Source organism: Oryza sativa, chromosome 8 (genome assembly GCF_034140825.1).
Source record: "Oryza sativa Japonica Group chromosome 8, ASM3414082v1".
Taxonomy (NCBI): Eukaryota; Viridiplantae; Streptophyta; class Magnoliopsida; order Poales; family Poaceae; genus Oryza; species Oryza sativa.
The window spans coordinates 9,523,361-9,548,344 of NC_089042.1; the positions used below are offsets into that span (position 1 = coordinate 9,523,361).

Here is a 24,984-nt window from a genome sequence, read left to right on the forward strand (position 1 = left end):
CAGGAAGGACGCGATCAAGGAGGAGTTAACCAAGCTGTTAGCAGCAGGCTTCATCAAAGAAGTCCTTCATCCCGACTGGCTGGCAAACCCGGTTCTAGTTCGGAAGAAAACAGGGCAATGGCGCATGTGTGTTGATTATACCGACCTCAACAAGTCTTGTCCCAAAGATCCTTTTGGGTTGCCTCGCATTGACCAGGTAGTTGACTCAACCGCCGGCTGTGAGCTTCTCAGTTTTTTGGACTGCTACTCGGGGTATCATCAGATCCGACTGAAGGAATCCGACTGCTTGAAGACTTCATTCATCACGCCTTTTGGTGCATACTGCTACGTCACCATGCCGTTTGGATTAAAAAATGCAGGAGCAACTTATCAACGTATGATTCAGAGATGCTTCTCAACACAAATTGGCCGCAACGTTGAAGCCTATGTGGATGATGTAGTCGTCAAGACCAAACAAAAGGATGATTTGATCTCGGATCTAGAAGAAACCTTTGCGAGCATCCGTGCTTTCAGGATGAAATTGAACCCTGAAAAGTGCACCTTCGGAGTACCGTCAGGGAAGCTGCTTGGTTTTATGGTGTCTCATAGGGGCATCCAAGCCAACCCGGAGAAAGTTACTGCTATCCTCAACATGAAACCGCCAAGCACCCAGAAGGATGTTCAGAAGCTGACTGGATGCATGGCGGCGCTCAGCCGATTCGTTTCAAGACTTGGCGAGCGGGGGATGCCCTTCTTCAAGCTACTGAAGAAAACAGATAATTTCCAATGGGGACCCGAAGCACAGAAGGCCTTCGAAGATTTCAAACAACTCCTCACCAAGCCACCGGTCTTAGCTTCACCACACCCGCAGGAGCCGTTGTTGCTGTATGTATCAGCCACCTCCCAGGTCGTGAGCACAGTCTTGGTTGTCGAGCGTGAGGAAGAAGGTCATGTCCAGAAAGTTCAGCGACCAATCTACTTCGTCAGCGAGGTCCTGGCCGACTCCAAAACGAGGTACCCTCAGGTTCAGAAGCTGTTATATGGTATTTTAATTACTACCAGGAAGCTGTCTCATTACTTTCAAGGTCACCCGGTAACGGTGGTCACATCGTTTCCACTCGGCGATGTACTGCACAACCGCGAAGCAAATGGGCGGATTGCTAAGTGGGCTTTGGAGTTGATGTCTTTGGACATATCATTCAAGCCTCGCACTTCAATCAAGTCTCAAGCGTTAGCTGATTTTGTCGCCGAGTGGACCGAGTGCCAAGAGGATACCCCCGTGGAGAAAATAGAGCACTGGACCATGCATTTTGACGGGTCAAAAAGACTTTCGGGCACTGGAGCTGGGGTGGTTTTAATTTCCCCGACTGGAGAAAGACTAAGTTATGTGCTTTGGATACATTTTTCGGCGTCTCACAACGTCGCCGAGTATGAGGCGCTCCTTCATGGGCTACGGATTGCAATTTCCCTAGGGATAAAGCGTCTAATTGTTCGAGGTGATTCACAGCTGGTTGTCAACCAAGTTATGAAAGAGTGGTCCTGCATTGACGACAACATGATGGCATATCGACAAGAGGTACGCAAACTGGAGGATAAGTTCGATGGACTCGAGCTTAGCCATGTTCTTCGACACAACAATGAAGCTGCCGATAGACTTGCGAACTTTGGATCCAAGCGCGAGGCAGCGCCATCTGATGTTTTCGTCGAGCACCTTTATTCGCCGACAGTACCTCACAAAGATGCTACTCAAGCTGCGGACACTCATGACATAGCTATGGTTGAAGCCGACTGGCGAGAGCCCCTCATACGATTTTTGACTTCTCAAGAACTCCCTCAAGACAAAGATGAGGCCGAGCGGATTTCAAGGCGGAGCAAACTTTATGTTATGCATGAAGCCGAGTTATACAAGAAAAGCCCTTCAGGAATTCTGCAACGCTGCGTATCTTTAGAGGAAGGGAGACAATTGCTGAAGGACATACATTCTGGGATATGCGGAAACCATGCTGCAGCGCGCACTATTGTTGGCAAAGCTTACCGGCAGGGTTTTTTCTGGCCTACTGCAGTGTCCGACGCCGACAAAATTGTGCGCACATGTGAAGGTTGCCAATTTTTTGCCCGACAAATTCATCTACCAGCTCAAGAGTTGCAGACTATCCCGCTGTCTTGGCCGTTTGCGGTTTGGGGGCTCGACATGGTTGGCCCGTTTAAAAAGGCAGTCGGCGGTTACACGCACCTCTTCGTGGCCATCGACAAATTTTCCAAGTGGATCGAAGCTAAGCCTGTTGTCACGATTACAGCAGATAATGCTCGCGATTTCTTCATCAACATTGTGCACAGATTCGGAGTACCCAATCGGATCATCACTGATAATGGCACACAATTCACCGGCGGAGTTTTCAAAGACTTTTGTGAAGACTTTGGAATCAAGATTTGCTATGCCTCAGTAGCACACCCAATGAGCAATGGACAGGTGGAGAGGGCCAACGGCATGATACTTCAAGGGATTAAAGCTCGAGTTTTTGACCGGCTTAAACCCTATGCCGGCAAATGGGTGTCACAGTTACCATCAGTACTTTGGTCTTTGCGTACTACGCCCAGTCGGGCCACAGGCCAGTCACCTTTTTTCCTTGTCTACGGGGCAGAAGCAATGTTGCCGAGTGAAGTCGAGTTCGAATCTTTGCGCTTCCGTAATTTCCGAGAAGAACGCTATGAAGAAGACCGAGTGGACGACTTGCACCGACTGGAAGAGGTCCGCGAAGCAGCTTTGATTCAGTCAGCTCGGTACTTACAAGGGTTGCGACGTTATCATAATCGCAATGTTCGATCTCGTGCCTTTCTAGTCGGCGACCTGGTTTTACGGAAAATTCAAACCACACGAGATCGGCACAAGTTATCTCCTCTATGGGAAGGGCCATTTATTATCTCTGAAGTTACCCGGCCAGGTTCATATCGACTCAAGCGCGAAGACGGCACTCTCGTCGACAATTCTTGGAACATTGAACATCTTCGTCGTTTCTACGCTTAACTTTATCATTGTATTTCCCTATTTTGACTGTCAAACATCAAGTTTTCTCCTTGAAGTTGTCAGTCGGGGGCTATCATCATAATAATGGAGTGTGATTTTTTATCAATTCAGTTTGCTTACTTGGTTTATCATTGCCTTGTTTGGTTTTTCTACTTAGTTTGCGAGGACTGAAAGTTTTTAATAGCTTCCTTGGGTTTTAGGCTCAACAAAGCTTAGCAAAAACTTTTAAGAAATCAAAAACTTCGCAAGAATCATCAAGCACAGCATAAATACACCAGTATTGTACAAATTGAGCCTCCATGTATTACATTCAAACTCAGTCAGAATCAGTCCTTTCATCATCAGAGTCTTCATTACTCGGCTGGAGGTCGTTGTTGCGAAATTGCTCTACAACATCGCTCGCAATTTTGTCAGCCGCATTTTGCGCACTGCTGATAAGATCAAGGGCAGCTTCTTCACTTGTCCCGTCTGCAAATCCATCAATGGTGTCGACTTCAATTCTCGGGTACAAGGATTTTGTCATCGCCAAGGCCATGCCAGCTCCCATACTTCCAGCTTTCTTGATATTCTTGAAATATACTTCCGGAGCAACACTCAGCTTGTCAAATATTTCGGTTGCGTCGAGTGCACTCGGACCACCATTATTGAGGAACATGGCTTGGATAATTGGTGCAGCGGCATTGGCGACGTTATCCCTTGCTCCTTCAAGCCTCTTGATCTTACCAACCAAGACGTCAAATTGGGCTTGCGATTTTATTTTGCGATCTACAAAACACATTTATGATGAGGATTTATTGCATTATAAAGAGAGAAGCTCAGATTGTCTGCTAGCGGTACCTTCAACTTCCTTTAAGGCTGAGTCCCTTTGCGCAGCCAGTTCTGTCTTGTCTCTCTCCAGGGCTTCAATTTGCTTCGCCATCTGTTCCATCCTGGCGGCTTGCGCTGTTTGAAATTCAGATGGTTGAGGATACAGTTATGCCAGTTTAAACCGATGAAACGGATCTAGGGATTACCTTTTGATGAACCACTCAGCTCATAGTTTGAATCCTGGAGCTGAGCGATTCGGTCCCTTAATTCCTTCTCCGTCTTCTTGGCGTGCTCCTTGGCCTCATGTAGCTGGTCCCTAACCGCTTCAAGAGTTCCCAAATGAGGAACCAGCCTTTCTAAAGTTGCGGTTTTGGCCTCATTGCGAAGATGGATTCTCTGCATAGTGGTTCACGGTTAGGTTCTGCTAAAAAGAAAACAAAGTTACCGAAGGCCGTCACCCGGAGGACTTACATTTACAATACGAGTGGCTTCTCCGAGCGCTTTCTTCAGCTGGCACACTTCTTCATCTTCTTTTTGACGGTTTATGACTATACCGGCGGCTTGTGAGTTCTCGTCCCACCATTTGATCAAGATAGGAGGACGAGAGTCGTCGGTTGCCTTTATGCGAGGGATTTCCTCTCCGTCATCACCTGATGGTCCTGATGTGTTTCCAAGACGTTAGACGGATAAACTGAGGTTATTTAAATCGCCATTGTTTGAGAAGACAACTAACCTGAAGATGTACCTAGCTGAGCGTGAGGTGATCTTTGTTCTTTATTTGGAGACCCGATTATCGAGTCGTTACCAGCCTCTGGTCCTTGCGAAGTCGTCGTCTGCGCTTCTACTTCGGGGATCTCTTGATCAGGACCTGCATCCGACTGATTTCCAGTCGGGGGCTCTTGAGTTGTTGCCGTTTCAGTTGTTGCCGACTGGTTTCCAGTCGGCGGCAGGTCACTCGGATTGGTCCTATCGCCCGAAGTATGGGCGCCAGTCGGCTGGCTTTCAGCAGTCGGCTGGTTTTCAGCAGTCGGCTCGGGGTCCTTGGATATATTTTGCTCTGTCATGGCAGGATCGGGGTCTTTCCCAGATGGATCTATATCAGATGGTTTCCTGCAGAGTGTTCTTTCAATATTCAGCATTATTTTCATCGGAAAACATTCCGAAGCGGAATCATACTGAGAGGTCTGATACCTGGAAGATGTTCTGATCTTTGGCATTGCACGGCCAGCCAGTTTTTTCCTGGGCATGGTACGCTTTGGGGGTTTATTAGGCGAGCCCTTATCCCCAGATTTATCATCGTCGCCTTCATCATCATCAAGTACCAGCTTTCTCTTGCGAGGACCTGTTTGACCAGTCAATTTGGAGGTCTGAGGTTGCGGATCTGGTCTGATCGTTGGCCCTCCACCTCCCTGAGCGGTGTGTTGGCGAGGAGACCGGCGATGAGTGACTGGTGGATCTGACTTCATCAATGCATATTCCTGAACAAGATGCCTCCATAGTTAGTCAACTCAGCATGAAGATAAAATTATGTTCTGATCACGGTTTGAGGGTTTCCGATGCATACCTGTGGAGGCGGATTGAATGCATTATATGGCACAACTGGCAGTTGGTGAGAGTAGCTGACTACAATTGCATTTGAGAAGATTTTATACATCCTCTCCTTCATGATTTTGAAATCCAGGGAGTCTGGTTCTTCACGGTTGGGATCATGTTTGCCGTCGAACTCGAATGCTGTGCGGGATCTTTCCTTGATTGGCGCCAGTCGGCATTTGATGAAGTGCCGAGTGATTTGCTCTCCCTGTAATCCTTGTTCTTTAAGATTTAACATACGATCCAACAACTCCAAGGCTTGTACTGCTTCATCTCCGATTGGAAGAGAGTTCCAAGTATCTTGGTACACTGGAGGAAGACAAGTGTACCCGGGAAGAGCAGGCTCGGGATTCTGAACATAGAACCAGTTTGCATGCCATCCTTTGTTCGAAGTCTTGAAGGGCATCGAGAAATATTTTTGGCTCAGAGTTCCCCTTAGTTGGAATCCTGCCCCCCCGACTACACACGGTTTGTTCTTGTTTGGTTGGGGCTTGAGGAAGAAGATCCGGCGGAATAGGGCAAAGTGAGGTTTGATCCCTAAAAAGGCTTCACAAACATGGACGAAATTGGCGATATGCACTATGGAATTCGGGTTTAGGTGATGCAAGCTGATTCCATAGAAATTCAAGATCCCGCGGAAAAATTTTGAGGTCGGAAGAGCAAAGCCGCCGTAGAAGAAATGCGAGAAGACCACGATCTCATGTGTATCAGGGGTCGGAAAAGCCTCACCGCACGCTGGCCGCCACCCAATGATCTCCTTGGCTGGGAGAACGCCGTGCGCCACCATCTCCTTCAAGTTCTCTTCCGTTACGTCGGATGGCGCCCATTGGCCTTCAAAGCTTTCTTTCTCCTCCGCCATCGATTTTACCCGAATGCGCTGATTTGATTTGATGGATGGCTTGGGAGAGGTGAGGAATTGAGGCGGTGGATCACGGGAAGGATTTTGATGTACTTTTCGAAGGTGGATTTGGGTGGATTGGTGAACCCTAGTTCGCCGGCGCAGTTCTGCACTGTAGCAAGGAGTGGGGAAAATGGCGAGAGTTCCGGCGGGGAAGACGAAGCGTCGCTTGGATATCGGATTTTCCAGTTAAGGGTATCGGAGGTACGAATGGGCCTAGGCCTGAACAGTACCTCAGCCCAATATTTTTAACAGCGTGGCCCATTGTGTTCCTTAGGGACTTAGGCATATTTTGCTTTGGCAATATTATGCGCACAACAGTGTTGCCCAATGCTGATCAAATCCTTTTTATGCGGTCATATAATTCTTTGGAATTATTGCAATGCAAATTAAAAAGGTGCCCGACAGAAAGGCGTTATGCTGTTTTTGCAAGCTTTTTTAGGCTACAAAAGCTGTTTGGGTTAACTAGGAATGACTTGTTTTTATTATAGTCATTTCCTTGGCGTGTTATATGCCTGTTTCCATGGTAAATAGTCATGGCCTAGGCTATTTGACTTATTTATTACCATAATCTTTATAATACTTGGTGGGTAATCTTTAGAGTTTTTATATTCGGATGCCTGTCAAGTGTGTTCATTCGTGAACCTTTTAGAGTGTACACCACTCGGATTTCTTTTATTGTGGCTAAAAAGCAGTCGGCTAGCATGCCTATTTAGGTGTCGCGTATGCTTTTGTCATATAATGCACAAATTGTGTTATTATTTTGTCTTTCAACTATATGTTTAGTTTGTTAACTAATCACATAGTTGGGGGCTACACCTAATTAGGTGCATCTATTCGATGCACCATATTCTTTATCTTTTCGCCCTTTACAGTCTTCGTCTTCGCTACTCGGCAGGCCTTGGCATGAATAATTTGAAGCACTCGGATTACTATCTTTGAGAAGGCTATGATGGTCGACTGCAAAGGACTCGGGGGCTACTGTGGAGATTATGGGTATCCCATATCTACACGGCGACGGTATTTGGATTGGGTACCGGATACTTAATGTAGATAGAATATCTTATCTGTATCTCGGGTTTGTTTCTTAACTTGTGTATCAAGGAAACACCCTGAGACTTAGTCGGTTACGACTGTATTTTACCTGTATCTTCATATTCCGTTAGGAATATAGATTATCTTTTGTAATCCGGACTCCTTCCCATATATAAGGGGGGTCCGGGCGCCTCTAGGGGCAGATGTTGATTTTTCCCAAATCATACAATCAATAATACACTCGGCGGATTCATCCCCGGACAGGAGTAGGGTATTACTTCTTTATAAGAAGGCCTGAACCTGTATAAATCCTTTGTCTCCAAACCCATACACTTTTCCAGCTTGATAGCCACCCCCTTTTATTATTGCCGAAATCCAGTTTCGACAATCGGTGGTGACCTGGACTGGTACAGTGGAGCCTAGTAATTCATGCTTGTTCATTCATTCCAAACATTTTTCTGTTCTCAACTAATTTGTGCATCAATACTGGAAGAGATCATGGCCATCGACAAAAATTACAAAATTGATGACATCGAGGTTGAAGATATGATAAACTGATAGATGCACCCAAATTCAGAAAAACAATTACAGAGAGATTGATCCGTAGGGGCACATAACATTGGAGCGACAAATTAAATCATCCTAATCAATGACAAACAAAAACATCTCCAAGGCACTATGATCACCAAAAATTACTCGATGAGGCTAACTAATAAGGCTAACTAATAATTATTAAAGAATTAACATATACATCACTTGTCCCTTCTGATAGTGGGCAAATACCGTAGTAACATCTGCCCTTTGGACCTGATCCTCTGCACGTGTAATTCTTGACATTTTGCTTGGTGAATTTCGAGGAGAGCCAGCAGCACCCACGACGAAAGGCAACTACTCCAAAAGTTCCCAAAAATTAATACAAAGCTCCGTGTAGAATTTGGCCCCGTTGCAACCGTCGAATGTTGTGAATATACGTCTCACTTGTCGCTTAATATTTCTTTTTAGTAAAATACACGGCCGGTCCTTAAAGTTGTGCGCGGGTGTCACTTAGGTACATAATCTTGTAAATTGCACATCTAGGTCCACCATTTTGTTTAAGTGACTCATTAAGGTCCAAACCCGGTTTGACCGAAGCTGACCATCTACATTGCATTCAGTAGAGCCCTGGGCACCAAAAAGAACCCCCAAATCCCTCAGCTGCCTCCGTCGTCACATCGCCCACCGCCGCCGCACGTCATCCTCATCGTCAGCCCCTTCGCTGGCCATGTCATACCGATGGCTGAGCTGTTGCGGCGCCTAGTCGCACACCACGGCTGCACCGCCTCGCTTGTCACGTTCTCCGGCCTCGCCTCGCCAACATCAGCGTCCTCCGTCGCCGCTATCGTGGACCTCGACGAAGCGACGCATGATTGCCAACGACGCAGTATTAGAGGGGACGAAGCGAGCGGCGGACGAGCTCGAAGATCAGGACGCCGCGCCGTCGTGGACCTCAAATCCTTCTTGACGAATGGGCGGCGGGCGGAACGGTGGAGGGCAAGCGCGGCGGCGGGGTGCGAGCGGAGCAGCGACGGGCGAATGTGGCAGCAGTTGGCAGGCGGCGGAGGGAACTAGAGGAGAGCTTGCGGAGCGCCGTCACTGTCTTCGTAGCTAGCGTGCCGGTGGCGCTCACGCCTCACTGACGGCCAGATCCATCGGTCTCCCTTCCCGCTGGTCGTTGGTGCTAGAGGCGTCGGTGAGCTTGGCGCGCGCGGGGGAGGTGTCGCCGGCCATGCCCGGGGGGAGGGGTCGCCTACCGCGGCCGCGTGTGTGGGGGAGGCGTCGGCGAGTTCGGCACGAGCTGGGCGGGTGCGAGCTCCATGGCGGCAGCGGGGCGGCAGGGCAAGCTTGACTTGAGCAGCTGCCGCAGCCACTTGTCGCGTGCACCCACGGCTGGCTAGAGCGGGGGCCTTCCCCTTCCCCTGCTCCTTCTCCTTCCCGTCGACGACGGTGTGCGGTTTCTCTGGGCGCTGCGCAACACCGGCGAGCGGCTGCCAGAGGGGTACGAGGCACGCCAGCGGGCGCAGCGTGGTTGAGACAGGTGGGTGCCGCAGGTGTGCGTGCTGGCGCACGTTGCCGTCGGCGCGTTCCTGCATGCGCCACGCAAAGAAGGGATTGGATCGGACACGGGGAATCAAAAAGGAGGGCAAAATGCAAATATGTTGCCACGCTGGACCGCCACGTAAGCCAGTCAACCCGGTCAGAGGTCTTTTGGACCTCAATGAGTCACTTAAACAAGATGGTGGGCCTAGATGTGCAATTTACAAGATTATGGACCTAAGTGACACCCGCGCTCAACTTTAAGGACCGGCCGTGTATTTTACTATTTCTTTTTTAGAATTTGACTTGTTGCTTAAATATTTATATATAGTTGATTGCGAAAGAGCACCACTGCACAGTCTGACAAGCATGGGCATGTGATTTTTCCCAGCTGACATTCCTCCGGCCATCTAATTAACAGACGCGTTTTTTTTTTCGATATATATAGGTGATTTCGTACATGTGCATTACAATCTGGTGCATGAGCTTGACAGGCTTGATTGGTGTGGAGTCAACGGTTTTTGATATGTGGCGCCATTATTCGCTTCCACATGGACATTCGATCAAGTGAGCGGCTGAGGGGGTGTTTAGATCTAAAGTTTAGATCCAAACTTCAGTCCTTTTCCATCACATCAACATGTCATAAACACACAATTTTTCAGTCACATCATCTCCAATTTCAACGAAAATCCAAACTTTGTGCTGAACTAAACACAGCCTGAATTATTGTTGGCTGAGCTTTTGTTGCCATGTTAGATATGCGCATCATACGCTACATAGATTCTTTACTAAGTTTCTCTGAAACTATTACACACTCATCGTACTTTTTTTTTTTGTTTTAAGACTCGCCAGTAGGCTCGGCTTCATATTATACTAGATGCTGGGGCGCGCCAATGGCGCGCCACCTACACATAGATTGGTTGATTACTGTAGACTAATCATTTGTTTTCAGGCTGAATCAATGATTATGTAAGGAAAAAACCCACGAATACATTTGCAGGGGATGCTGTTGATGAGTAATTTTGCATACATCGTTGTACAGATTCTACTGAGAACAAAACTCTTACACATTACAATCTAAAGATGAAGCACCAATGCATATAAAAAATGAAAATAAAGTTTTACATAATGATCGGAGTAATGTGTCCATGGTGATGGTACAACTATATTTGATCATACAAATCTACCAGTCAAAAGAAGACATTGTGGCAATAACATTCTCCGCTGAAAGGTTCACATCTGGAGTACTAATTGCAATGGACCTGTTCAAGCACAATCCATCAGCATTAAATGAGTTTTAAAAAAAATGTTTCGGAGGATATTTTCAAATCAGTATCAATGGAAGCTCATAAGACACTTGTTAATTGGATTTAGGAAGCGTGGCAACATAATATTTCCATTTTACTTCTCAATACAGATAGTTATATCAAGTGGTACAGCACGATACTACAGATTTGTGTTTATCACATGGAAATGCAGTGAGAGCAAAAGAACTCTAGAATAGATTGATATGGAATTAAGCATGAAGGGTAAGAAATTTACAGGATAATCAACTAATAATTATCCTTCACTTTTTCCTACACTAAGGCAAAGAAAATGTGTGTAAATCAAATTGACTGTCACTGAGAAGATGATATTCTGTCAGTCAAAAACGCTAAAAAAATACAATAGCAATGCAAAAGTAAACACCTTTCATCGCTTGAGTTGCCTGAAGCTGAAAGCCATTCAAGATCCAGAAAGTTTGAATCACCAGAATGAATGCAACTTTCAGTTTCAACACCTAGAACATGATGTATCTGAGGTACCATGGGAGTATACCTGTAGCGAATTTTGAGAGAGGAATGTTAGTACTCCACTATTTAAAACACCATGCTTTTTCATGATTTTCTAGGAAAATACTTGTATGAGAAGAATGAAAGTCAAAACCCTGAATGAATAGAAACCAACCTTAAGTTTGATACCTCACTTTCAGAGGTCAATGAAATTTCATTGCCATGTACTGAATTAGATTCCAACACTGGAAATTGTGACCCACTTTTAACATCAAGCAATACTACATTCAACAGCTCCTTGTCTCCATTATGGCAACCACTACATCCAGATATGGATGTGTTGCTTTCACAAAGAATGTTGCCATATGATCTCACTCTTTTTACTGTATTGTGGAATTAAAGAAAACAGTATAAGAACCCCTTACTGTTTTACAATGTGCATATTTCAATAAGGATTATTTTTGTTTTCTTCGAACGTAATCAGCAGGGAAGCTACAAAAGGTAATACATGGCTAAAAGCTCTAGTTTTAATAGGAACAAACATCCTGCTACAGTTCAAACACGTTTTGGAATAGCAAATCAACATAACATGCAACTCCTAACTATGTTTTCACTACTGCGTACCATTGACTCCTGTACCATGATTTTTTTTTGCTACTTACTGTTTTTTAACAATGCTTCAGATGACCTCTCTTTGCAGAGAATATTTTCAGAAAAAGATCACGGTACAGATAAATTAGACGAATGTCCATCTAAAATGAGAAATATAACACCATATGAAGTCAAGCAAAAGGGCAAATATATTCTCTACTGAAGTTAAGTAATAGAATAGCAGTGCAGAATCCACCAATGTCCTTCAATGAGATGCCTTACTGCAGCGTATCATTGTCCAACTGAAGCTAAGCAGGTTTGTCAATATAAATGTTGATTTCATAATAAAGAAAATCATGCAAGGAAAGTTCTTTTATGGGTGTTAAATAATTCATAGTGGAAGTCTAAAAGATAAGAAAAAGGAAGCACTTTAGTGAGCCCAAACGCTACCTAAGCTATTAAAGCTTAAAATCAAATGTTGTAATTCCCTTCCAGGCAGCCATGACAACCAACGAATATCACTTCTCCGTGAATAACCCAATTAAACCATTGTTCCTACTTTAATCCACGATCGCCACATGGGAGCACCAACCGTTTATCCTGCCTATTCAACTGTGGGTTGTTCTTAATGATTTTGACATTTATTGAAGATATCACCTGGACTGCAGAGAAATTAGGAGAAGTTTGAACAAAGAGCCACATATGTTCTAAAGATCACTTTGGAGTAATTGATCATCTTGATTCTATCACTCACTGGCAGTGGCAAGGTTGCAATTTAAAAGAATTTCAATAGTTCTCGCTTTTATTTGAATCGGTCATTCATTAACTTAAGGAAATGCATCGGTAGGTGGTGATTGTTCAATTGATGTAGCAACATAGATGCTAAAAATGGATTCATCTAGTCTTAAGGGCATTGCAAACAATTATTTGCTCGTGGAAAGGTTTAGAAAACCATTTTGGTTTATGAGAAAAGCTTCCAAAATAATTAGGAATCAGAATCATTCAAGACCAACACAGAAAGTGAAGCAGCCATACCTCGTCATAGGGAATGATGATAGAGGAACGGAGGAAAACATCCTACAGGTAAACATACATCATATACATCAGAAGGACAAACGGTATAACCACCAAGCAAATGTGTAATTTTCAATGCATATATGCAAATCAAATATATATCTTTTTGGTAGATTTTTTTTATAAAAAAAAACATTAACTCGAATAAAAACCTCTTAGCTTCAACCTCCTAATTTGATTCGCACTGTAATCCAAACATACCATCTAGCATCCTTATAACTAAATCCAAATAACCACCATCTAGCATCATTTCGACCAAATCCAATTTTGCTTTAAAAGGTTAAATTTCAACATACAATACAAGATATGCCACCAGCTGTAGAGTAAATAACAAAAAAAAAAAAAAAAAAAAACAGGGGGAAGATTTCAGTGCATCCATGTAATAGTATAGACTGATAGCCATAATTGTTGCAAACTCACAACACAAATAATAGCACGGTTGGGGAAAGTTTTAAGACACAGACCATTCTTCTGATAAGTGCTTGACTGCCCGGACTTGTAGTGAGAGTGGAAGAAGCACACAACCTGCATCAATCATCACCAGGAAAAATCCATCATTAGCACAACTGCACAAGTCGCAATTGGCAGACTCTTAAGAGAACTTCCCTTGAACAGTGCATCGAACAGGGACTCACTGAGAAGTAACAATTGGCTGATGGCACCCAGAGGTTGGAGCTGCCAATGTCGAAGATGGCGGTGAACTTTTTATATTAGAAAATGCCATATTCAAAAGGGAAAAAAATAATTGCCAGGTTGAAATTTTAAGTATTTCACAATATTTATGTAGGGTTTATTTTGGTCTTACAGATAAATTACTCTCTTGGTGTGACTGTGACATCTAACAACCTTCCAATTGCAAGGATACACATCTTGTTCACGCCAGTTGAGGAATATCCCATCAGAAGTTGTAACTGCCTTCTTGAAGGCAAGAAGTGCTTCATCTGTAGGAAACCATCAAAAGAATCATAGTAAATGAGCACAGATTGTCTAATGTACCACACAAATACCAACCATAACTATGGACTGTCACATACCATCTGAACTTAGTGCACTTGCTTCACGAGCACCAAGGTGCAGAATTAACAAAATTAAGAGGAAACTGGGCTGTTTTCTCAGAAAAGAGCCCATTGGTCACCAGTTGGTGAAGCATATAAAGATCACCTCAGCTTATTACAGAGTTCATGTGTGAGGTATACTATGTGGATCCTCTTTTATGGGAGATGAACTCCACATGTAGATGTGGCCCTGATGAGGGAGGCAAATTGCTGGCACTGTAAGTAAAAACAGGAACATATCAGCAATCATGCAAAGTTATCAAATAAACAGAGCAGCAATAATCAAATGCAGTACACTGTGACACACTTATAGCTCTACCTTAGCAAAATGGATGACCATAAGAACCAGGAATGACAATTTATTAATAAAAGAATTTCAATGTGCTTCCACAAAATTGTTTCAGGGTAATTGAATTACCTAGAACATGCAATTTGAAATTTCCCCAAAAATTCTAACAAAAACAATTTGGACAGCGTTTAATTTTGAAAAACAATTTAGTCACCCCAATTACTGTTTTGAAAAACAATTTAGTCACCCCAATCTTTCAGTTACCTCTGAAAAAGAAAAAAGGGACCAGCCTAGTTAGCCGAAGAAACAACAAAGCAGTTACTAATTCCAGCTCGCAACCACCAAAATGCAAGGACGCATCCAGTCATCCAGAGGACCAGAGCTAAAGCCGCCGCAACTGCCGGCCCCGACGCCACCAAGCAAAAGTAGGGTACAGCCACAACCCAATCCACAAGCCTCCGCGACGCTACTGACACTAAACCGAGCACACCAGTTTGAGCCGCCCAAAATTGCAAGCTCGATCGCGCACAACACAACTCATTAAATCCACCACCACCAGCAATTGGAAATGCAGCAAAGCAGAAACGGCTTAAGGCGAGGAGCGAGTTATAACCTTGACGCAAAGGACGCCGTCGATCTGGATGGAGACGTTGTCCTTGGTGATGGCGGACTGGTCAGGGATGGGGATGGCCTCCTCCTTGAGCGAGTGGACGTAGGCGATGTGGTCGACGAGGGGGGCGAGCACGTCGATCCCGGAGCCGAGCGTCTTGACATACTTGTCGAACAGCTCCACCACGAACGCCTTCTTCTCCAGCACGATGCTCACCCCCCCCCCAACCTCCCCCAACAGTTCACCGCCGTGCTCAGCACCACGTACCTACACAAGGCACACCACCACCACCACCCACACATCAACCACCCAAACCAAAACCAAAACCAAAATGACGAGGAGTAGTAGTTGGGCGCTGACCTCGAGACGTCGTCGCGGGAGAAGGAGCATCGAGGGAGGGGGTGGGACGAGAGGGAGCGGGCGGCAGCGGCTAGGGTTTCGGGGGCCCGCGATGGTGGCGGGGGCGGTCGACGGCGACGGGGAAGCCGGAGGCGGCGACGTCTGTGGCGGCGCGAGGCGACGGCGACAACGGCGCGAGGCGGAGGTGGCGGCGCGAGGCGGAGGTGGCGGCGCGAGACGGCGGCGGCGGGAGAGGGAGAGAGTGGGGGACGAGGGGGAGCGAGCGGCGGCGGCAGCAAGGGTTTGAGGGGCGATCGACGGCGACGGCGACGCGAGGCGACGGGGAAGCCGGAGGCGGCGGCGGCGGGAGAGGGAGAGAAAGAGGGGAGGACGAGGGAGAACGGGCGGCGGCGGCTAGGGTTATGGGTGGTAGGGTTAGTGGCGTCTTCTTGCGAAAAAGCCCCTCGTTTTCCACTTTTTAGAGCACAGTCCTAATTCGTGATTTTTCTTTCCTTCACATGAAATATTCGTACTTTATAAGGACCTCTACGCAAAATATCGTCTCATAGGTACTATTTTCTAGGGACCTATATCGAATTACACAAAATCGAAGGACTTTTTCACAAAATCGCCACCCCGCGCACTGTTCCTATCCTACGTGGACACGCCGAGAGCTCTCCCCATCTGCCGCACTTATAATATTTTCTAATATTCCAGCTAGCGTGGCGCGTCGATCGTTAGACTTGATAAATGCCCGTGTAAAAAGGTTAGCAGCCTCTTGCAAAAATCGTTTTTGTACCAGTGCCAACGGTGAGATATTATTTTGTGACTGGTGGTTGAACTAACATTTGTTTATATTGGCCACTAGCTTAGACAGAAATGCTAACCCAGCTGTTAGGGATTGCTGGCTGTTAGTACGACATCAACTATCTGGATATTATCGTATCTGTTTTTTAATATATAACGTTGTTGACTTTATAAACGTTTGATTATTCATCTTATTCAAAAATTTTATACAAATATAAGAAACTAAAGTCATGCTTAAATGACATTTGACAATAAATTAAGTCATAATAAAATAAATAATAATAACATATTTTTTAAATAAGATGAATATGGTTAAACTTATTTTAAAAAACCGATGACATCATATATATTACTCCCTCCGTATTTTAATGTATGACGCCGTTGACTTTTTGACAAACGTTTGACCTTTCGTCTTATTCAAAAAAAATTATGTAATTATCATTTATTTTATTGTGACTTGATTTATCATCAAATGATCTTTAAGCATGACATAAGTATTTTTATATTTGCATAAAAAAAATTGAATAAGACGAATGGTCAAACGTTGATTAAAAAGTCAACAGCGTCATACATTAAAATACGGAGGGAGTAAAAAGTGGAGGAAGCACTCCCTCCGTTTCAAAATATTTGACACCATTGATTTTTTAGTACGTGTTTGACCATTCGTCTTATTCATAAAATTTAAGTAATTATTTATTCTTTTTTATCATTTGATTCATTGTTAAATATACTTTCATGTACACATATAGTTTTACATATTTCATAAATTTTTTTAGGGAAAATTTGAACCATGCCACATAAATTTTGCAAAATTTGTAATATGCCACCCTGACCCACATGTCATTGACTCATATGGGTCCTACATGTCATTGAGATACAGGTGGCATATCTCAAATTTTGCAAAATTAGGGTGGCATGGTTCCAACAAACCCATATTTTTAGAGAAAATTTGAAGAACGGTCAAACATATGTGCTAAAAAGTTAACGGTGTCAAACATTTTGAAACGGAGGGATACTTTGTTCCTTCCTATGTATAACTAGCTTTGCCATCTAACATGCATGGTTGATTTTTTTTTTCCTACGTATAGCTAGTTTCGCCATCCAACATGGTTATATATTTTTTAAGAATTAACATGGGTATATATACACACACATATACATATACATGTACATGTACACATGTACATGTACATGTACTGTACATGTACATGTACATGTATACATATATGTATATGTGCATATATATATATATGTGTGTGTGTGTTTTGTGCCAGAAGCGCTCTCGAGAACACAACAAAGTAAAACTAAGCCGGCCGGCTGTCATGGCTGCTGCTGCTGATAATCTTCCCGCTGAGGTCCCCCACCAGGCCCACCCCCGCTCGGGGTCGGGGTGCACGCTGCTGGTTCTTCACCGCCATGGCGACACCGCCACCAACTTCGTTTGCGACGGGTGCAGGGAGCCCGGCGAAGGCACGCGGTACACCTCCGGCGACCTCGTCCTCCACACGCACTGCGCCCTCGCGGCACCCACGCTGCGGCACCCACCGGCCGTGACGCCGTCCTCTGCGACGCCTGCTACGGCGCCGTGCGCGGGCGCGGGTTCCACTACCACAGCTCCACCGGCGGCCTGGACCTGCACCCGGGCTGCGCCAAGATGCCGCTGTCCATCACGCTGCAGGAGGGCGGCGCCACCACCTTCGAGCTCCAAGAACACTGACCAACGCATGTACCTGCACGTCAAGTGCATCAAGGAGATCATGGCTGGCTTGGGCCACGGCGGCGGCGGCGGCGGCAACAACGGCGAGGGCTGCAGTAAAATGCATCATCATGAGATCATGGCTGCTGGCTCCTGCCGCGGCGGCGCCGACGCTGACGGCGAGGGCGCCGACCGTGTGAATCGTGTGATCGCCCGGCTACAAGAGCGCGCCGGCGGCGGCGGCGGCGGCGGCGGGAGCAGTAAGAGTAAGCTGGTGAGGCGCGTGTGCGAGGTGCTTGTGATGTTGATGCGTGTCGTCATCGGGGTGCTCCTTGGAGACCCCACGGTGCCATTGATAGCATTTAATTTCATAATGCCGTAGCCTTAATTTGTCGCGGATCGGTGAACACCTATCGCTTTATTGATCATATTTAAATAATTCTATTTTTTAAAAAAATATAATGAATTTTTTCAGTCTAAAAACATTTAGACGAATTAAATGTTATTCGATCTATATATAGGAAGAAAAAACTAGCTGTAAATTGTGTAGGGTACTACATGGATGCAGCTATATTACGTAGGTTGATTTAGCAAATGAATTACATCGCGGCATATATTACCACTCTAAGAAATTTTTATAACTTATGCGTAGTGGAAGTCCTATAAACCGGAAGTACATTATTGTGCTTCTCGATCTGTTAATTTTGCAGTTTTGCTGTCCTTCATTTTTTGCACGCTATTGATAATTTATGTTTGCATTTGTCCCGCGAGAGGAATGCATGATTGCGCAATGTGTTTCTTGTTAATTAAGTCGCATATATGTAAACAACTTGTGTTATTGTGCCATTCAGTACCAGGTTGTTGAGTTGTTTATATAATAAAAAGAAAAAAAAAAGAAAACCTCTCTTCGACGAGAGACAAGAGGTTGACGAAGCTGATGGGAGACTGTTAAAAGCAACACCCTCCACAAAAAAGAAAAGGAAAACGTACGAATTACCGCACCGAACTATCGCGGTCGACCGAATTACCCTCCTGAACCACAAAACCGAATTCACCTCCAACTTTGCAAACCGGACAAATACCCCCCCTCCGGCTCAATAGCGCGGCGGCGGAGGAGACGAGGCAGCAGCAGCAGCAAGGCAGGGCGGCGCAGGGGGTGGGCGCAAGCAGTGGCTGGGCGGCGAGGCAGGGCGGCACAGGGGGGGGGGCGCGAGCGGCGGCGAGGGGAGCGCGATGACGAAGGAGGCGAGGCAGCTGGTGGCAGCACCGCGCCCGCACGGCTGCGCCGGTCGCCACCAGCGCACCACCGCAGCAGGTACGCTCGCGGCTCGCACCTAACCGGTCCTTCGGCACCACGCCCTGCCCTGACTCGTACCCAGCCGCCGCGCGCGCTGCCACCGCCGCGACGACAGGTTCGACCACCACTAACACCACCACCACCACCAGCGTCTCGAGGTCGCACTCGTCCCGCCCGGGAAGCCCCTCGACAATGGCGGCCATGGCCTCCTTCTTGCACATCGGCGGTGCCTCCTCCTCGACGAGCACCTCCACCATGGCGCGCAACGCGTCGCAGTGGTAGTGCAGCACCACCTCCCTCAGCTGGTGGCAACACCACGCCCGCATGCCGCCGCCGCTCGCCACTCAGCCACCGCTCGCACCCACCCTGCCTCGTCGCCACTGCCACCTTGCCTCCTCCGCCGCCGCACTCACCTCGCCCCGCTGCTGCCTCCGCCGTCGCCCGTGATGGAGAGGAGAGACCCCGCTGCTGCCTCCGCCGTCGCCCGTGATGGAGAGGAGAGAGAATGAGAGATTGGGAGAGATAGAAGAGAGGGAGAAACTGACAAGTGGGGTCCACCTACTTTTTTATAAAAGAATTGCTGATTGGACTGCCACGTAGGATCAAAACCACCGCGGATTGAGCCGGAGGGTTAATTATCCAGTTTGCAAAGTTGGGGGTGAAAGATGTCCGGTTTTGTGATTCAGGAGGGTAATTCGGCTGACCGCAATAGTTCGGGAAGATGGTAATTCGTACTTTTTCCAAAAGAAAATGAAAATAACAGATTACACCTGGTACAATGGAAAACAAACATATTATCTCTGTCGCCCATTATCATGGTTCTTCTAGGTATCATAAGTATTGCTATTGCCGATGTTTGGTATGTGCAGTATCATGTACTTCATCCGTCTTACTAAGATGTTGCTACCGGATACTAGATGAGACATGCATATTTTAGTTTTACGAATCTAGACATATTTTAGTTTTACGAATTTAGACAACCTCTTTGGCCGGAGGTAGTAGGGGTTTAATTTTTTTTAAAACAATTTTCCTATATATTTCTCAGTAAATTCTCTCAAAAATTTATCAAATGTAAATAAACTATAATTGTAGTGTAATTATATTGTAACTCGCATATAATTAATAATGTGGCTTTCACATGGTTTTGAAGCGTCGATTTGCTTCAAGATTCGTGCATGTTGGGAAGAAAAAAAATCATAGTGCACACGCCGGTGAGGAGATCGATTCGGTCCCATGGCTTTCGCTTCACGAAAATAGCGTGGTACCATAGGATTTTTAAAATTTGCATACAAATTAAATTGTAGCTATATACAAGTTACAATGTAATTATATAATAATTGTACTATATTGCCCTGATAAGCATGTTTGCCTTGCCATGCCATGCGTGGCCATGCGCGTGCAGCTCAAGCGCTTGGATCATCCAGTCAAATATACGCAGCCGTTCCGTACTCCGACTAAAGCGAAATAATATGATCATATAACATTGTAGCACAGATCCATCTGGGGAATATCCAGTGAAAACCATCAAATAAGTGAAAACCATATCTAAAAGTTTTGTAAATTCATGAAAAAATTAGGCATGAAATATATTCATACTAAATTTAAGTCCAAACTCAACTTCATTTAAGAGATTTCTCTCAAATGAAGTTGAGTTTTAACTTAAGATTTGGTATGAATATATTTCATGCCTATACCTATCTCTAGTAATTTTTTCATGAATTTATAAAACTTTTAGAAATGGTTTTTACGGGTTTTCACTTATTTGATGGTTTTTACCGGATATGTCCCCCTTCAAAATTATTGCCAAATTAACAAATACAACTCCAAACAACTATGAGCTAATAACCAGAACAAATTACCCAATGAGACTAACTAATAATAATTGAAGAATTAGATATCACTAACCCCCGCAGAAAAAAAACGCAAAAAAAATATCACTGATCCCTTCGATCTGATAAATGGTTAAAATCTATCTGAATCAGTAATTTTTGTCGCAAATATTACAGTAGCATCTGCCCTTGGGACCCGATCCCCTGCACCTGTAACTCTTGACATTTTGCTTGGTGAATTTCGAGGAGATCCAGCAGGAGATCTTGCACATAAAACCCGCACAGAAAGGCATCTTGGTATTAGATTGCCAGCACACTCCTGCAAGAAAATTTTACCCATTAATGAGCAACTCAATTACGGTGACCTCTCACTTTATCTTTAATACACTGGAAACAATAACTTAATCACAAATTCACATGAAACATTGGTGGGTCAAGTATGAAGTAGTATATATCTACCAGACAAATAATGACTTAAAAACACTTCTTGTTTGTTTCGAAGAACACGTTATGGAAATTAGTGAACTGATGATTTAGTTTCTGTGATGACTATTCATGAAACTGGAGAGAGAGAGAGAGAGAGAGAGAGAGAGAGAGAGTTAACCTGCAGAAGTAGGATTGCCAAGTGTTAACACAAGCACAATGATCAAGCAAACAGCAGCTTTTCTGCCATCCATGGTTGTGAGCAAAAGAATGTGTAGCTATGTCAATCTTTGGGTGAATATATAAGCAGCAGCAACACCTCAGAGTTTGAATGTTTGATTACCTGCATCTTGTATGCATGGCCCTGTTCAGTTCCGAAATGATCGATTAGTAGATCTAGTCTTATCATGAGTACAGTTAGCGCCGCCTAATCAGCTATATTCCCGTCTACATGCATGGGCGCATAAAAAAGTCGGTACAAGAGGATAGGCCCATGAATTGAACAAGCAAAACAGGAGGCACAAAATAGCTAAGACAAGGTCAACGAGGAATATAAGATGGGGGCACCTATTCTGCAATCGATTGCAATTTCGGATTTGATCAGTTGATCCCATGCGTCATTAGATTTGCATCTTACGGCAATACTAACCCGAGAAAAAAAAAGAGCTTTGTGCGAAAAAACAAAATAGGATGAAGCAGCCCATTGCGCTATTTATGAAACCACTTTCGGGGGCCCATGACAAGCCCCTAATTTGATCGCTTTGGGCTTTTGGTTTTGCCTAATAGTTTGGACTAATATTTGGGCCCTTGCATCTGACATCAGCCCAAAAAATGTTGTATACTGTATGCAGCAGATATATGGCTTGAAAAAAAGGTTATAATCTAGACTGAGATTTCAGGCATTAATTTTACACAGATGCAGCTAAAGAACACCATCAGTGTCACACACAAAAAAGAGTGAACGCATGAAAATCATGTGAAGTATCAGGACAATGCCGCCTAAAAATTAGAACTCATATGTTGCACCACCTCTAGCAAAAACAAGTTCTGCTTCGCCACAAGAGCAAGCTGCTGAAAAAAATTCTTCTCTTGCTTGCTTGCACATTGATGAATTCGTATACTGCACCTAACAGAAAAGAACAAGCAAAAGCATATGAGAGCTAAATTCACATTTGTAATCCAAAATTCGATAGCTATGGTTCCAACTGCATATACTTTTTTTTCATCATCTGTAGAAAAGAGACACCCTTATCGCATGCATGTAGTAATGGACACAAAAGCAAAAATTGTCAACCAAAACATTGGTATCCCTGTTGCCTCTGACCTCTCCTCTAATTTGGAACCTGCCACCCAAATGCATCCAAGCATATAAATCTCAGATTTATCCCAAAAAAAATTCACAAAGGCACTCACAGTCCCTAGTCCCAGAAAAAATCAGATCAAACTAACATTAAAGAGCTACTGAAATCCCACGCACGGGTAAGAAAAAACCCTACCAAAAAAAATTTAGTACTGTAATCAAAAGAAGTTGACAAAATATTGCCCATTAGAGAAGACAAACGGTTATATCTGCTAACAGTTGGTAAGTAAAAAAAGCAGTCTATCCTTACTTATGCCTAGCACACTCATAGTCTAGAAAACAGAACATGTAGTAGGACGCCATGTTTTCGATTTTTAACAAGTTTGTAACTCTAAAATCAAAAGTTGTACAAATTTATAGCTAAGTTTGCATAAATTTGTAACTAAAGTTGCATACAATTTCAAAATGGCAACTACAATAACCAAGAGGGTGCAATTTGCATACAAGGGGTAAATAGTTCAGTTATAAATTATATTACCCCAGATATGTATATGGATCTACCGAAAATATTTATTCGTACAATCAAAAGCAGTAGATAATATTGTCCATTAGAGAAGAACAACAGTTACATCTGTTAACAGTTCATTAGTAAAAAAAAAGCAGTCTAGCTTTACTTATCACTAGCGCACAAGTAGTCCAGAAACAGAACAGGCAGCATGACGCTAAGTTTTCGATTTTTAACTAAGTTTGTAACTGAAAATCAATAGTTGCACAAAATTATATCTAAGTTTGCGTAAATTTATAACTAAAGTTGCATATGATTTAAAAATGGAAACTACAATAACCGAGGGATGCAATTTGTGTACAAGGGGTGGATAGTTTAGTTATAAATTATATTACCCCAGATATGTATATGGATCTACCGAAAATATTTAGTCATGCAATCAAAAACAGTAGATAATATTGTCCGTTAGAGAAGAACAACAATTATATCTACTAATGGTTCATAAGTGAAAAAGCAATCTAGCTTTAATTATCACTACCACGCTAAGTACTGTACAAACAAAACAGGCAGCACGACTTATGTTTTCAATTTTTAACTAAGTTTATAACTGAAAATCAATAGTTGCACAAAATTATAGCTAAGTTTGCATAAATTTATAACTAAAGTTGCATATGATTTCAAAATGGCAACTGCAATAACTGAAAGGGGGTACAAGTAATGCGTTGTGCAACTGAAAACTACATAACGGTAATACAAATCAAGCAAATGCAAAGCATGCTTCTATCTACAAAAATCTAAGCATTCTTAGGAACATTTTCACATTGCACTATTGGTTGATTGCAGAAATAATGATGCGCTAAATGCACCCCCAGTTCATGAACTATAGTCGCTAATGCTTTGTTGCTTGTGAGGTCTGTCAGAACTGACTGCCATCACCAGTGATGCAAAATTGTTCAGGTGATAGGGGTACAAATCAAGCACCGACAAACAAGGAACATACATGCTGCCATTAATCGAACTGCTGCTACAACATCTACACTTTTACTCCCAGTAATGTGCAAGTTTCAAAATATTTCAGAATGGGCAGAACTGAGCAATGACCACAAGCATGGTCAAAAGGATAGACAAAAGTATTTATCCACTGCCTGAATAACTAAAACGAAAAAAGTAACTACTGTACATAGCCACACATAGCAGATGATATAGCAGAACTGTTGCTGAACACTGGTCCGCTAATCCCAAATCAGACATCTATGCGCTAATCCCAGTGGTACATGTAACCATCCAAAATCATCCAAACCCTAGCAAAAATTTCTCTCTGCCCTGTAGATGCATGATGGGATCTCCTCAACCCTCCGAACAAAACGAAGAAAAAAAACTACAATTCCCCGCCCCGTCACTTGTTGTCTGTGGCTGCCACTTCCTGTGCCACTCCCTCGTTCCAGAAGCAGAGGCGCAAGAGCAAAAGAACAAATGGGAGGAGGATGGGTGGCTGATGAAGCCTAAATACCTGAGAAAAAGTCGCGCTGACCTCATGCCGCCGCTCGACGAGATGGGAGAGGAAGGTGACGCCGCCGCTCGTGGCCGCCGATGGACAAAATCGCGCCACCAGGGAGACGGGAGAGGGAGGTGATGGATTGCCTTCTCCGCAGTAATTTCTGAGATTGAGTCGGGGCAGCGGTGGTGGGGAAAAGTCATCGGCATATCTGTTCGATGGTGCACGCGGCGGACACAATTTTTTTAGTTTTTTTTAATTAAAAAGAAGGCCTAGGAAGCGTGGCCCATATCCAAAAGAGCCTCCCCACTAGCCCGATAACACGCACAAATATTGAAGCAGAATCAACGGCCAGCGTGATCGACTGATCGATTGCTAATTTGCAGGCGACTGCATAATAGCAAAAGCGATATAAGATTACTTTAGATATCGTTGAGTTTGGATTATATCCTTAAAACGCAATATCAAATATAACACGTCTACTTCTTGTATTTG

General features: G+C 44.3%; 3 protein-coding genes across 8 annotated transcripts; all 3 read right to left on the bottom strand.

Annotated features, from left to right (window-relative positions):
• Positions 1-3,320: 3,320 nt before the first annotated feature.
• On the bottom strand, positions 3,321-9,463 carry LOC136351528 (uncharacterized). Its single transcript, XM_066303711.1, has 6 exons — positions 9,259-9,463; positions 5,003-5,153; positions 4,545-4,921; positions 4,018-4,134; positions 3,842-3,946; positions 3,321-3,472 (listed from the first exon to the last, which is right to left on the bottom strand). The coding sequence occupies exons 1-6, from the start codon at positions 9,461-9,463 to the stop codon at positions 3,321-3,323; spliced, it is 1,107 nt and encodes a 368-aa protein (XP_066159808.1).
• Positions 9,464-10,372: 909 nt separating this feature from the next.
• Positions 10,373-15,550, bottom strand: LOC107277577 (uncharacterized protein C16G5.07c-like). 5 transcript variants are annotated; one of them, XM_066303609.1, is made up of 10 exons: positions 15,159-15,550; positions 14,802-15,065; positions 13,879-14,115; positions 13,650-13,785; positions 13,480-13,519; positions 13,309-13,369; positions 12,806-12,847; positions 11,355-11,562; positions 11,097-11,225; positions 10,373-10,669 (listed from the first exon to the last, which is right to left on the bottom strand). In XM_066303609.1, exons 1-3 carry the CDS (start codon positions 15,186-15,188, stop codon positions 14,056-14,058), a joined length of 354 nt encoding a protein of 117 aa, XP_066159706.1. In that variant the 5' UTR covers positions 15,189-15,550; the 3' UTR covers positions 10,373-10,669; positions 11,097-11,225; positions 11,355-11,562; positions 12,806-12,847; positions 13,309-13,369; positions 13,480-13,519; positions 13,650-13,785; positions 13,879-14,055. The 5 variants fall into 5 exon arrangements, with proteins under 5 accessions (XP_066159706.1, XP_066159704.1, XP_066159703.1 ...); XM_066303607.1 differs by having other exon boundaries at positions 15,159-15,517; XM_066303606.1 differs by having other exon boundaries at positions 13,480-13,545; positions 15,159-15,517.
• Positions 15,551-20,392: 4,842 nt separating this feature from the next.
• LOC107281835 (uncharacterized) lies at positions 20,393-24,670 on the bottom strand. 2 transcript variants are annotated; one of them, XM_015793087.3, is made up of 5 exons: positions 24,505-24,670; positions 22,219-22,315; positions 21,533-21,553; positions 21,371-21,432; positions 20,393-21,085 (listed from the first exon to the last, which is right to left on the bottom strand). In XM_015793087.3, exons 1-5 carry the CDS (start codon positions 24,528-24,530, stop codon positions 21,067-21,069), a joined length of 225 nt encoding a protein of 74 aa, XP_015648573.2. In that variant the 5' UTR covers positions 24,531-24,670; the 3' UTR covers positions 20,393-21,066. The 2 variants fall into 2 exon arrangements, 1 of the variants encoding a protein (XP_015648573.2); XR_001547999.3 differs by lacking the exons at positions 20,393-21,085; positions 21,533-21,553 and having other exon boundaries at positions 21,398-21,532.
• Between the last annotated feature and the right edge of the window lie 314 nt (positions 24,671-24,984).

Coding starts and splice junctions, on each gene's coding strand:
- LOC136351528 (XM_066303711.1), bottom strand. CDS start 9,463: ATGCAGGAACGCGCCGACGGCAACGTGCGCCAGCACGCACACCTGCGG. Junction 5,154..9,258: donor GGCCCCCGCTCTAGCCAGCC/GTGGGTGCACGC, acceptor CTGGTCAAACAG/GTCCTCGCAAGAGAAAGCTG. Junction 3,473..3,841: donor AGCCTTAAAGGAAGTTGAAG/GTACCGCTAGCA, acceptor ATGGATTTGCAG/ACGGGACAAGTGAAGAAGCT.
- LOC107281835 (XM_015793087.3), bottom strand. CDS start 24,530: ATGAGGTCAGCGCGACTTTTTCTCAG. Junction 21,554..22,218: donor AGAACTTGTTTTTGCTAGAG/GTGGTGCAACAT, acceptor GGAACTGAACAG/GGCCATGCATACAAGATGCA. Junction 21,433..21,532: donor GCCATGCATACAAGATGCAG/GTAATCAAACAT, acceptor CATGGATGGCAG/AAAAGCTGCTGTTTGCTTGA.
- LOC107277577 (XM_066303605.1), bottom strand. CDS start 13,972: ATGGGCTCTTTTCTGAGAAAACAGCCCAGTTTCCTCTTAATTTTGTTA. Junction 13,370..13,479: donor CAGCCAATTGTTACTTCTCA/GTGAGTCCCTGT, acceptor TGATTGATGCAG/GTTGTGTGCTTCTTCCACTC. Junction 12,848..13,308: donor AAGCACTTATCAGAAGAATG/GTCTGTGTCTTA, acceptor GTTTACCTGTAG/GATGTTTTCCTCCGTTCCTC.